The sequence below is a fragment of the Elephantulus edwardii genome, unplaced genomic scaffold (genome assembly GCF_000299155.1).
Source record: "Elephantulus edwardii isolate Elephantulus edwardi_28Jun2011 unplaced genomic scaffold, EleEdw1.0 scaffold00038, whole genome shotgun sequence".
Taxonomy (NCBI): Eukaryota; Metazoa; Chordata; class Mammalia; order Macroscelidea; family Macroscelididae; genus Elephantulus; species Elephantulus edwardii.
Genome location: NW_006399788.1, coordinates 14,953,951 through 14,968,557, shown reverse-complemented (window position 1 = coordinate 14,968,557; position 14,607 = coordinate 14,953,951). Strand labels below are relative to the sequence as shown.

Sequence of the window (14,607 nt, the reverse complement as noted above, 5' to 3'; positions counted from 1 at the left end):
TCTCCAGAGTAATATATCACATGGTCATCCGACTCAAAATGCCCCATGCCAGTCCATCTCATCTCACCAATGCCTAGTATGTCAATATTTATGCATTCCATTTCTTCCTTAACAATATCTAATTTTCCTACATTCATGGTTCTCACATTCCATGTCCCAATCACCAGTGTCTCCTTAAAAGAGAACCATTTGTGGCTTCGTGCAGTGTGATGAACAAGGGGAGAAATAGCTGGGGCAGGAGGCATAATTTGAGAGACCACCGAAAGCTGGGGCCTGCCCCGAGTGTAGCCGTCAGTCACTGTATGTCTACAGAGAGAAGCACTTTCTGCTCTTGAGTTCAATGAAGCATTAGGAGGAATTTCCAGAGGTCTGTGCAAGACTTTAACCCTTAAATGGTCCTTTAGGACAAACAGATGCTAAAAGATTCAATAAAGAAGTCAAACAGAACAAAAAGATAAACAAGTCTGTCCACCCACATAAAGAGTAGATCAGATCGTTACCGTAAGGTCAATGCCCTACTTCCCTCTTCTCACACAGGCAAAGCAATTGTGCCAGGTGGACGAGACGAGAGGGGGGATGGTGCCTGAGCACCAAGGCAGCACAGTGTACAGTAATTTTAGGGTTTCTTGAGAGAGCAGACGTTAGTGTACAAAGCATTATAGTGTAGGCCGAAGGTGTTTGTTACAGTGTGAGGCTGACTAGAAAGACCAGGAGGCAGAAGGGAAAGGCAAAAAGTGAAGACAGAGTTATTAGAAAGTTACATCCCAAAGTGGGCCTTCTCTCAAAAGGAAATATGGAGGAGGCTGGGTGTTAGTGAGGTTGTATTTATGGCCTCCTTCCTTGGGGCTGGAGTCCGGGTCAAGGAGATGAGGCCACGGAAAGTTAACATTTAGTGGGTGGTTCTCCTTCTGATCCCTGTTCTCTCATGTCATTCTTGCACCCAGAGAGTCTACTGCTTCTGACATCACTCATGAACCTATAGCATTCAGTCTATGCATGTCAATATTGGCTCGCCGGTTTTGATAACTCCATTTTCTAAGCATAAACTTCTGCTTCTTATCTTCTTGGTTGTTCCTAACATGATCAGCAGGGAGAGTCAGAGCAAAGTTGAGATGGAGAAATGGGAGATGACAGAACTGCACTCTAGTTATGTGCCTAGTTGATCCCAGCTGACACATTTTCATTTATAACAGGTGATACTCTAGTTTGAAGTACTTCGCAACAATGCATCAATCTATCTTCTGTCTTCCCCATGGGTAGGAGCATCTCCCTTTGTAATTCAAGCACAGGAGTTAAAGAGTAAATCTTAATGTCCAACAAACTTGTGTTAAGCTCCAGTGTTAATACATTAATTGGGCAACTTAATCTCTTAGAGCCTGCCTCCTCTTCTGTAAAATGGAGGTTGCGTAAGAATTAAAGAACAGCTGCTTTTAAAGATATCTGACATATATAAAGCACATTGTTTGGTGCTCCTTAGAGGCAAGGACAGTGAAACAACATCTCACATATTTTGGACATCTTGTGAGGAGGTACAAGTCCCTGGAGAAAGACATCATCCTTGGAATGGTAGAATGTCAGTGTAAGAAAGAAAGACCCTCAACAATATGGCCTATCACAGTGACTCAATAGTTCAAGTTAATGGCTTTTGTTCTTCTGTCTCCACTGAAGCTTATGATTAAGAAAATTCACCTCCAAAAAAGGTGCAGAGTGGGGACCTACAGAGGAAAGAACAATTAATTCATTCACTCCACTATTATCTCAAAACTGTCAGCTGGGGCAGGCAGGCAAACTGAAGGCAAGTCTGGGTTCTAAAACAAATTGAGTCCAGGAGCTTTGTTTCAGAGCACTGGGAAGTTATTTAAGGATAAAAGATTTCTAACAGTCAAAGCGAAAACTTGAATGTATGTATGTAGAATGAGTGCACGAATGTGAAGCCAGTCTAGAAAGAAAGCATCTGAAAACCCTCCTCTGTCTTCCCGCTGCCTAGTTTACATAGCTTGAAGGAAGTTTCTAACTCACATCTCCTCAGATGTTCATGACTTCTAGATTATTCTCTCTAGCTTTGTCCTTACTCCTGGGACATATTTTTGACAATCTGACAAACTGACTCATGTGGATATCTCATTAGACATCTCAGTGTGATAATTAAAGCCACTTTAAAAAGTTAATAATGGTAAATGTAATTTTAAAAATAAAACAGGCTTTCCATTTGAATCTCAAAGCCAACATATCTTATCTCAAGAAGCCTCTTGACTTGGGTGGGGGTTGGATGAGGAGGGAGAGGGGAAGGGCTCTATCACCCGGCTGTGAGGGGGCTGGTGTTCTCTCTGGGAGCAGCAGGGTGGCGCTGTGCTGATCTCAGAACGAGATGATCTGGAGGGTTCCTCCTCCACCCCACCCTGTGCATTTATTTATTCAATACGCTGGCTGTTAGAGGAGCCAAACCAAGGTAAAGCACAATAACAGATCCTTAGACGTTTTACTTGAGTGTTGGCCAGAGTCGTATTCTCAACTACTTCATCTTCCACAGCAGTTCCTGTAAGAGGGAGGGCCACAGCAGGCCTCCTTCTCCAAAGTAAACCCTCTGGTCTCACCAAGGTATCTTTCTTCATCACTTCCCTGGAATTTCTCCTCTTAAATCTTCTCTTTGGTTCTTCCCAAGAACAAAAGATGCACTTAATTGTTCCTATTGTTTCAATGCTAAGCTCATGAAGATGGAACTTAAACTGTCACTTCCACAAAGCAAAAGGTCAGCCCAGCCTCCCTTTGTTGCCAGTACCAGGGGGAGGGATATAAGCATCCTTCTCATTAGTGAGCTGGGACCAGAGCCTCTGCTTTGTAGTCTATCTACATGAATAGCAATTACTCAAATTCTTGGAACCCCAGGGCATTCTTTTCTAAAATAGCTCAGAAAACATAGAGTGATAGATAGCTTGACTCTAGATAAAAATTTCAAAAAAAGAAAAAGAAACTGTTCACTTTTTCATTCACTGCATAGCCAGCAAGACAAGAGAGAAATAGAAATTCAAGTCAGATCCATGAAACAAGGATCCATGAGAACTCTGGTGCTACTACCATGTTGGGATTATGCTGTCTTTGGGGAGATGGGCTTGCTCTTCCCAGAAAGAACTGGGGGTGGGGACAGGGGAAAGGGGACCATTTAACAGAGACGGAAACTTAGGTTGAAATGTCTTATTTAACTTAATACATGGCAGGTGGCTCATAAATGGCAAAGCTGGGACTAGAATGCCAGACTTGAAAGCCCTTTAATCTGCTTCCGTTAGTCTTACAGAATGCTAGCAATTTAAGCAAACAAATTTTAAAAAGTCAAAGGTTTCATTCATGAAAGGCACAAAATTAAAATCATGATAGTAAAAATCTGGTGAAGTCACAAAGGAAGACATTCAGATATATGGTCAATAGGCACAGGAAGAAATGTTGAAAATCACTAGCAATCAGAGGGATGCAAATCAATACCACATCTCACGCCACCAACAGTGGCAAAGTCTAACAAGTTAGCAAATAATAGATGTTGGAAAAGATTTGAAGAGATTGGAACTCTCATGCACTGCCAATAGAATTGTAAAATAGTACAACTATTCGGGAAGACAGTTTTGTGTTTCCTCAAAAAGCTGAACACAGAAATCCCATATGACCCAGCTATTCCACTGCTAGGAATATACCCCAAGGAAAACAGAATTCAGACAAAAACAGAGATTTGTGCACCTATATCACAGGAGCATTATCCATAAGAGCAAGAAAACAGAAATAGCCTGAATATCTATCAACAAACAAAAGGATTGACAAATTATGGTATATTCACACAATGGAATACTGTGCAGCACTAAGGTGCAACTATTTTGTAAAATACTATGTAACATGGGAGAGTCTGGAGAGCATTATGCTGAGTGAACTAACTCAGTCTCACAAGGACAAATACTGCATAAGACCATTTTTGTAAAAATAGGATAAATAATTCATAAGATGTGCATAAAAATCCAGAAAGGGCAGAGGAAGGGAGCAGAGGAGAAGAGGGTGGGCAGGAGGGAGAAGCTATTAGGATGACAGAGTTTGGGGGGCAGACGAGGAGGGGAAAGAATTAGGAAAGATCCAGTGTAGACCTGAAAGCACGAGGTAATAATAGCAGGCATAGATCAATGGTGATTAATTTTATCAGACAAAATGTATATGAGTGATCATTTGAAATACAATGTGAATGAAGGAATGGGTGAAACAATGTACATGAATGAACCCAATGTATACAAATTTGGAATGCAGACTAATATAAAATTTTAAAAAAATGTTAAAAAGCCTAGTAAATAAGGCACCAGTTGATAAGTTTGTTGTTTGGTTTTGTGTTTTTTTTTTAAAGCGTTCAGTCATGATAAATGAATAAAATAACATTCCTCTATAGAGGACTGGGGAAACATCATGAACCACTAAAGCCAGTAAAGTAAGTTGATATGCACTGAGAAGAAAATTTTACTAAGATATATTAAATGAATTGGGAAAATCTACTGTCAAGGATGTCTCTAGAGTCCTAGACAGCAATGATGTCAGTTTAGGGACTAAGGTATGCTCATTCTAGGCCATGGTCTTCTCAATTGCTTGCTATACATCAGAGAGCTGGATGAAGAGTAAGGATGACAGAAGAAGAACTGATACCTTTGAGTTGTAGTGCTGGAGAAGAGTATTGACAACAGCATGGACTGCCAAGAGAACAAAAAGAGCGGTTCTAGAGAGGGTGAAACGAGATTGTTTCTTGTGGGTAAAGATTTTGAAACTCTGTCTCACATACTTTGGGCATGTTGCCTTGAAGAAGGACATAATGCTTGGAAAGGTGGAAGATCAGCACAGAAAAGGAGGACCTTGGATAGGACGGATTGATACAGTGACTTTGGTAATAAGGTCAAGTATGTCAGAGATAGTGAGGTTGACTCGGGATAGGGCAAGGTTAAGAGCCATTGTTCACAGAGTCTCTGAATTATAGTCTACTGGATGGTCCATAACAATAATGACAACATACATAACAACAAGATACTAAATGAGAAAGTAGCATGATCCCACTTATATAAAAAAATAATCATCTATCTACCTACCTACCTAGCTAGCTATTGCAGAAGCTCCTTCAATATGGATTGCTTCTCAAAGTTGAGGGGAAAAAAATTCTCACCACTGCACCTATTGGTAATATCAAAATGGAGAAAACAATGAAATTGTCAACAATTTCATTTTACTTGAATCCACAGTCAACACTCAAGGTAACAGCAGTTAAGAAATCAAAAGATGTGCTGCATTGGAAAAATCTCCTGTCAAGTACTTCTCCAAGAGCTAAAGAGCAACATGTTAGTTTAAAGACTCAAGTGTGCCTGATACAAACGATGGCATTTTTGGTTACTCTTTATGTATCTGAAAATTGCAATGAATGAATTTGACACAAAAAGAATCAATGCCTTTGAACTGTGGTGCTGGAGAAGAGTGTTGAATATCCCATGGACTGCCAAAAGAATAACCAAGTTTGTCCTGAAGGAATTGCAATCAGAGTGCTCATACCTAGACGCCAAGATGGTGAAATTTTGGCTCACACACTTTGAACATGTTGTCCAGAGAGACCAGTCTTTGGAAAATGACATTATGCTTGGAAATGTGGAGGATCAGTGAAAGAGAAGACCTTGAAAAAAGATGGATTGACAGAGTGGCTGATACCATGAACTTGAACATATAAGAGATGGTAAGGATGGAACTGAGGGCAGCATTCAGATCTGTTGCTCACAAGGTCTGTGTGAGCTATCATCATCTTGACAGTTCCAAACAGTATCAACAACAGCTTTATCTAATCAGGAGCTGTGTTGCTAACTCAAAGATTAATTGCCTCTGAAAACCTGCTGGAGGGTTAGCTATTGGTCAGTTCAACGTGATGGTACACAACAACAACAAACATGTATATACTTACATGTTCATACATAATGTTGTTATGTGCTGTCGAGTTCCTCTGTGATTCATAGTTGCCCTATGTACAGTTACGCCGAACCCCACCCTATCCTGAGTCAATCTCATTGTCTCTGACATACCTGCCCCCATTGCCTAGTCACTCTGTCAATCCATCTCGTCCAAGATTTTCCTCTCTTGCACTGTCTCCCCACACTTCCAAGCATGATGTCCTTCTCCAGTGACCAGTCCATACCAACAACATGCCCAAAGTAAATGAGATGAAGCTTCAAAATCCTTGCCTTCAAAGAGCAACTGGGCTTCACTCTTTCCAGGCCAAACCTGTTCGTTCTCTTGGCAGTCAATGGTATGCATATTCAATATTATAAAGCATCACAACTCAGAGGCATCAGTTATTCTGTCATCCTTAGTCATTGTCCAGCTCTATGATACATAGTAATTGTGAAGACCATGGCCTGGATCAGGCACGTCTTAATCTCTAGACTGATATTTTTACTCTTCAGTAAACTGGAGAGGTCCCTAACAGCAGATTTCCCCAATGTAATTTTTCTTTTGATTTCCTGACTGCTTAAGCCAAGAGTGTTGACTGTGGAACTGAACAAGCTGAAATTTTTAACAATCTCCATCTCTTCTCTGTCATGGTGCTGCCAACGGGCTCAGTGGTGAGAATCCTTGTTTTCTTGATGTTGAACTTCAACCTATATTGAAGCCTTCATTTCTTGACCTTCGGCAGCCTATGCTTCAGCTCCTCTTTCATTTCTGCAAGCAAAGTTCTGTCATCTGCATAACACAGGTTGATGATGAGTCTTCCTCCAATCCTGATGCCACATTCCTCCTCATAAAGTCCAGCTGCCCAAATGATCTGTTCCACATACAAATTGAAAAGGCATAGAGACAGTATGCATCCCTGCTACATTCCTTTCCTGATTTTGCACCATGCAGTTTCCTTGCTGTGTTCTGACAACTGCTTCCTGGTCCAAGTATAGAATTTGCATGAGTACAATTAGGTGTTCTGAGATTTCCATTCTTCTCAAGTGAGCCACAATTTGTTGTGATCCACACAGTCGAATTGCCTTTGAATAGTTAATGAAACACAGAAAAACATTTCTCTGGTACTCTCTGCTTTCAGCCAAGATCCATCTGACATTGGCTCTGATGTCTCTAGTATCTAAAACTGGCTTATATTTTTGTCAGTAGTCTGTTGATACAGTGTTCCAGTCATTTTTGGATAATCAACAGGAAGATTTGGTTTGTGTGTGGTATCAGTGATATTGTTTGATAATTTCAACACTCTGTTGGATCACCTTTTTTTGGAATGGCAATAAGTATGGATCTCAGGTAGTGGTCCTCCTGATTTCTCAGCACAACCTGGAGAGCACGCCCTGGGCTGCACCTTTTTGTTGAAATATATTAACTGGTATTCCATCAATTCCTGGGCCTTGTTTTTTGCTGATTCCTTCAGAGAAGCTGGAACTTCCTCCTTCATCACCATTGCCTATTGGTCATATGTTGTTTGATGCAATTATTCTGTGTCAGCCAATTCTTTGTGATAGAGTGACTCTGTGTATTCTTTCCATCTTCTTGTAATGCTTCCTGGATCATTCAATATTCTTCCCATAGCATCTTTAAGTATTGCAACTCGAGACTTGAATTTATTCTTAAGTTCTGTGTGGACTGGAAGGAGCAAGGCACTCGAACCGGAACAAATGACCCCCACCCTGAATAGAATGGACCCTCTACTGTTCATACATATATGTGCCCTCAAATATTTTGTAAAAGATATTTCTACTCCTGGGCAGCTGATGGAGAATTTACCTTTCTATATTGTATGGTTTAGTTTTGCTTTTAAGTTACTAGCTCATTGATTGCTTTCATGTCAGAACTAACGCATGGCTAGCCCTCCATTGGGTTTCCAGTGGTGGCTACAAATCACATGGGAGGAGACTGCCCGTCTCTCTGTCATGGAGAAGCTGGTGGATTGAGCCTTTGGGTTGGCTGTGCAACTCCTTACTTTCTAGGCCATCAAAGCAAGCATATGTAACTTTTATAAGAATTTAAAAAACTTAAACAATATACTAATCGCCAGCTGTCCTTGTAGCTCAATGAGTTATCGTGTTCTAGAAACTAAAGAAGACCCAAATTCTGAAGGAGAAAGAAAAACGATCACTTGAGAATATCGGGGCACCCTTCACTATAGTGACACCTTCTGTCTTGACTACCATTTGCAATTTCTTTTCTCCATGCTTTTTTTCTATTCTTGTTTCTCATATGGTTAGATTGTTGAATAAAAAAAACAGGGTTCAGTGTTTAGAATCTCCCTGTAGTTTGTTATATGGCTAAAGACACAGATACACACATATATATGCACACCATATATTCTTCTTCAAATTATGTATCTATTGTGTCCATCCACCTATTTGTGTGTGTGGTTAAAGAGAATTGAAGAGAAAATTGTTCAGGGAATTGGAAAGGGACAGGTTTATTAGAAATACTTACCTTGTTCTGATTTCGTATTTGGAGAAAAGGAGGACAGGAGATATTTCCAGCTTAGAGAGAACATTAAGAATCTTGGGAATTGAAACATGGAACAGGTCACGTTGAAATTACCTGTTCATTTCTACTTGTCAGTCTCCCTCCCCCTCATCCTTTTCTTTCTGTCCAGATGAAACACCTACTGTCTTAGCTCTGAGAAAGAAAGGAAGACAAAACTCTGTTCACGTTCATTTCCATCCGAGTCAGCAAATGTGAGCAGAAGGCGGGGCCTCGATGCCTGCCAGTCTCCTTCAAATGGGATGAGTTTGGAATGGTCCTGAGAACACAGGGAGATTCTTTGCTCTTGCCAGAGTTCCTGCTCACAGGGATCCTGCAGGACAGAGAAGAGCCTCACAGGGCTCCCGAGGCCGGGAATCTTCATGGAGGCCAACTGCCTCATCTTCCTCCCGCAGACCAGCCGGCGCTTCCAAACCACCACCCTTTGGTTCAGCAGGAAAATCCTTAACCACTGCACCACCAGGGCCCCTTCTCATGAGCTCAGAAGTGGCAAAACCCATGAAGGACTCCTCCTACCTAGAGAGCAGGAAGGGTAGTTCTGGGGAAAGGGAGACAAGAGGAAAGTTCCTAGCCCTGAACCAGAGAACTGCTTACATGCTCTGATTTCTTTCTGAGCAGATTTCAATCACCAAAACCTACTTTTGCTTAAAGATATGGCTAGATGAAAAACAAGGAGATAAGTGTGAGGATGCTACCTGTTTGAAAACTATCCAATAAACCCATCTGGTGGCTTAATGGTAAGTTATGCTGTCAACCCAAAAGGCCTGGTTCAAATCCATGAGCTGCTCTTTGGGAGAAAGATGGGCAATCCCTTCCCATGCAGTTTACTGCCTCTGAAAGCCCAGCTGGAGGGTCAGCTATGAGCCATTCCAACTCTATGATACACAACAACAACAACAGCAGTTTTACTGATAAGGAGATTGAGGGCCAGAGAAGGGAAGTGATGATGCCCACAGCTCTCCTTACCGAGGCTGCCTGAGATAGCTGGGGGAAGCTCTCCTGGAAGATTTCTAAGAGGCTTCTCCATACCCTGTATCACCAGCCACAGCTGCCGGATTCACCTCAAATGCTGGGTGCCTCTCTGTGGACAGGTCATTAATTTGGATATCTAACATGCCTTGTCAAGCGGCTTTGTTCTTTAGAACAAAATCGTCCTCAGATCTCTTGCAGCAAATGATTTTAAAACCAGCTGCCACAACAAAAGAATAGAAACAGGGTTCTTCACAATAAGTTTAAAATAACCTTTGGAAAAAAAAATCCTCTGTCCTTACTAGGTCTGCAATTAGGAAAGCCTCTTTCTGTAGGGTCACCTTGAAAATCAGGACTTGGAGTTTACCTTGCTTTGCTCTCTCTTTGAGGATCCCTACAGCATACAGGATAAAGTCCAACCTCCTTGGCTGTGGGGCATTTGTGCTTTGGAATCAAATAAACTTTGATCAGTATCCTGACCCAGACATACAACCAGACCTTGAACCAGTTCTTAACGTCTCTGAGTCTCTGTTTGCTCTACTAAAAAAAAGAGGAGAGAACTCAAACCGTGTTCTTGTGAGGATTGGAAATCATTTGTCACAAATCAGTTGCCAGTGGAGTCGACTCCAATTCATGGCGCTCCACCACACTGTTCCATTCCGGGGTTAATGTTTTGGGAGCAGTTCACTAGATCGTCCTTGCAGGGCATCTGTGAGTACTTTGAAGTTTCCAGCCTTTCTGCCAACAGCAGGCACTCATATAAGTGCAGTTGTTCTTTCCGGAGAATGCAGGGGATTCCTGAGGCCCTTCTAGGGGATCCATGGCAAACCCACTCCTTTCTTCTTTTTTGAACCATAATGTTTTTGTCTCCTGTGTATACAGCGTTTTTCAGAAGCTACTTAATATTAATTAATATTATAGCCTCCAGAGTGCAGAAGCAGCTATGAGAGACCAGCTGTCTCCTAGGAAACCAGACCTGAAAGAGATGTGACACAACGACACGCTTTTCACTACTACACTAAGGCAAATATACTCCTTCAGCTCACTGCTGTTGGGTTGGAGCTGACTCACACAAAACTGTTATTTTTAAATGAATGAATAAATATTTCTTGATTTCAATTTCTGGTATGACAAGATTTCAAGTTCTGGTGATGCAGTGGTTCCATGATCAGTTGCTGACCAAAAGGTTGGCAGTTTGAACTCATGTGCCGCTCCTGGGAGAAGGGTCTTTGCTAAGTGAATTAATGAATATGGATTCTTGGAGAGCTCTGGTGGCCTAGTGGTAAGAAACTGCACTGCAATCCCAGAGCCACTCAGTTTGAATCCACCAGATGCCCTGCTGGAAAAGGAGGTACAATCTCCTCTATACCAGTCAGATCTGATTTGACAGTACACACACACAAAATAATAAAATGAATATTAATTCTTCACATGGCACACTAGTCAAAAGATTCCTAATATTTAGACATAATGGTCAACTCCTAGTTATAGAACATCTCTGTTTGCAGTATATCAGGTTTTCTCATGAATGTTAAATTAAAAAGAAGGAGAAGAAGCAGGAAAAAGAAGATGACGAGGGGAAAGGGGGCATTAAACTCCATGCCCTCCCTCTGCCATCTCCACAGGGTGCAGTACAATCTCTACTCACAGAAAGGGGATCTAGATCAGGAGAAGGTGGAAAGATGGAGACTGGAACAAAGGGCATCCTAGGTGATAGAAGGAGCTGGAGGGGCAGGGTCCTCTGAGGACAAGAAGGAGGGGAGGTCCAGGCAACTCAGGGGCCATGGGAGGGGGTGACACTGCATGGCTCAAGACTGATGACAAGAAAGGGCCAGAGAGAGTCCCAAAACCAGCCTCACAATTTTGCTTAGGGTTCGCTGTTCACTCTGTAGTTTTCAAAAGCCACAGAAGTGGCCACATAAGGACCAGTGTAAGTTGCCATCCAATTAGCTGCTGATGCCATACATAGTGGAAATTTTAAAAAAAAAAAAAAACAAAACAGCAACAACCAATCCTGCTGGGTTCCCATGACTGTGATCCACAGAGTCTTCAGACCAGACCGTGGTGATTCATAGGGAAATCATAGGCTGGTTTGTGGAAGTCAGCAGGCTTTTCTTCCTAGTCCAGTGGCTCTGTCACGGCAAGCACAACAGCAACACTATCCTCCATTGACAGATGCACACTCTCTCTAGAGCTGAACCTTGCTTTTCTGTATGGAAAGGGAAAACTACCACTAAACCATCACTGTCCTCCAAGGGGCTACCACAGCACTTTGTTGTTCTCCCCACTGCCAGATACTTCAATAGAGATATGCGAGTGATGGTCAACCACCCCAGGAAATGGTGACAACCATAAATCACTCCCCTTCCAACTGAAATAATTTTTACAGAGTCATTCATGACTAGTGATGAACACAGAATGATTTCCACTCACTTCTAACAGTGAGTACAAACTTGAACTCAACTTCAAGGCTTTGCATAAGGGCTCTAACTACATTTCACCTGTCTAGGTACCACTTCTTATAGTCCCCTCCTCCTCACTACCCTCTCTACCTCCTACCAGGAGCAACTAATCTTTTGTCTTTATCCATCTAATCTCTGCCATCCCTCAACCTCAAGAGGATCTCAAACTAATTAGAGACATTTTGATTTGATTAAGTGAGGGAAGCATAAAGCTTTCCATAAACCAGGCTGTGGCAGGACAGGGCCCTGGCCTCAACTTGGGACTAGAGATGTTGAGCTTTTCAAAATGTTGCTGGTGGCTCCTGATGCTGTTTATTGCTTGCATGAGAAAAAGTCTTCCTTTTGTACAGGTATCATCTTATACATGAAGATAATTGCCGGGGGAGAGTCACTCATTGAAGCTGTGATGGTTGTGACACTTGCTGGTAAGGGTGCCTCCTCAGAGGAGGACGGGGCAAGGATGAAGGCTAAGGATAGGTGAGAGAGGTAGACAGATGCTCCGTGATCTTATTAAATCTAGAGACTAAGGTGCACCTAATCTGGACCATGGTCTTTGCAATTACTTGCTATGCATCAGAAAACTAGACAATGAGGGAGCTCTGATGGCCTAGTGGCAAGAAGCTGCATTACAATCCCAGAAGAATGTGGTTCAAATCCACCAGATGCTCTGCCGGATAAGTAGGATAATCTCCTCCTGTACCAGTCAGATTCGATTTGACAGTACACACACACACACACACGCACACACAAATAAGAAAACTAGACAATGACTACCATGGACTACTAGGAGAACAAACAGGTCTATCCAAGAGTGCGTGAAACCAGGCTGCTCCTTAGAGGCGAGGATTGTGAATCTCTGCCTGACATAGTATGGGCATGTTGCAAAAAGGGACCGTTCCTTAGAGAGCGACATCATGTTTGGGAGGGCAAGAGAGGAAGACCCTCAATGTGATGGACTGACTCAGTGACTGGGGTAGTGAGTCAGAGACAATGAGGTTGGCTCAGGATGGAGCAGAGCTCAGAGCTGTTGTACGTAAGATCACCATGAGCTGCAAGCAACTCAATGGCACATAACAACAATTAATTAATTAACTAATCCATCTAATCTGGTCTCTTCTTTTTGTAATACTAAAGGAAACACCTTTCCTGCTTTACAACTTATAAATTCCCCAGTTGTAGCTGGATATTGGAGTCCAATGCCTGCAGATAGATGAGCAGCAGGACAGGTGAAGCTGTGAAGAGTTCCCAACTCTGCTCGCAGCAATCCCAGTGAAAAGTGTCAGCCGCTCCCCATCGCACACATCATCTGGGCCCAGGGGCCTCTGTGAAAGGCTCCTTTGACTTGGTGGTACATGGATGGGGTGGTGCCTGTGGGGCTTGTTACTCTCTGTAACCACAAACTTCACTGCACAGTAGCCAGAGATGTTAGGTTCCTGGTGAGGAGACAGAAGCACTCACCAATGAGAGAGGTGGGGCTGTGGAAACCAAGAAGAGGTGTTCCAAACCAACCCTCAGTTCTCCAGTCTTTCCAGTATAGGAAAGGCAGGAAAACCCAGGGCACTCTCACACTGAGAGAGAGAGAGAGAGACAGACAGAGACAGAGACAGAGAGAAAGAGAGAAATGCGCCATCACCCGGAAAGGATGAACTGAAATTTGAAGTCAGTTTTCCCTGAGCCAGTTTGCAAAATCATTTCTGACTAATGCACAAAAAAATGATAAAGGGCAGACATAAGTAAAACAAAAAAGAAGAGAGAATTGGGGGGCAGGGAGAATTACACTGTTGCAGGTATACTTGCTTATAGGCCCAGAAACTTACCGGTTCTTGGAAGTAGAGCTGGTAATCAAAAACAGGATTGGCTTTGACTTGCTCCATGAAGGTTACATCGGGATTCATCCGCATTAAAGGAGTATTCAGACTGGCCACGGCCCTAGGTAATAGAAAAATCCGAGACATAGAGTCTGTGAGTACAGTTACAAGAACCAGAAAGGACTTTACACATTGAAATTGAAGCTCAGAGAGCAAAATCAGATAATGGTGAACTACAGCAAAATCTTGGCTTTTCAGCTCTGGTGGCCTACTGGCAAGAAGCTGCTTTGTATCTCGAAGACACATTGTTCGAGGCTACCAGGTGCTCTGTGGGGCAATCTCCTCCCGTGGGATTAACTGCTTATGAAAACCCTCTGGAGGGTCAACTATGGATCGACTCTGAATGTATGGTACACAACAATAACAGCAAAATCTTGGTTTTCTACAGATTTCTATCCTCCAAAAAGAGGGTCTGAATAAACAACCCTAACTATTTACCTATCAATGTGACATCATTTTTAAATTTTATTATTAGTCATTTTAATGAAAGTTTATAGAGACTGAGGATTTCCATTCACTCAGTGTTGCACTTTTTTCCCTGCCCACTGCACCCTCCCCCCAAATCGCTCTTCTTGAAAAGTAAAAAAAAAAAAATTCTTTCATTATTATACAATTCCTCCCCCAGGTCCCCTCCATGATGCAGCCTTCATTCTGGACTCCTGTCATGACAATTATACCTAATCACATATCCCTTTTAATCAGTTTTCTCCCTCATCTGTTTCAATGCAGTATACATTATTTATCCCTTTTTTCTCAGTCTTCCCCCAACCCCGATGTCAGTACTGTTTTACAACAGTGGCACCATGCAG

At 42.3% G+C, this 14,607-nt stretch overlaps 1 protein-coding gene across 1 annotated transcript in view; it reads right to left on the bottom strand.

Moving 5' to 3' along the window:
• Positions 1–14,607, bottom strand: part of EPHX2 (epoxide hydrolase 2, cytoplasmic) — a 111,247-nt gene that overhangs the window by 37,960 nt on the left and 58,680 nt on the right. The window contains exon 12 of the mRNA XM_006884923.1: positions 13,748–13,859. Coding sequence (XP_006884985.1) covers positions 13,748–13,859 — 112 coding nt within the window. The remainder of the gene's footprint in view (positions 1–13,747; positions 13,860–14,607) is intronic.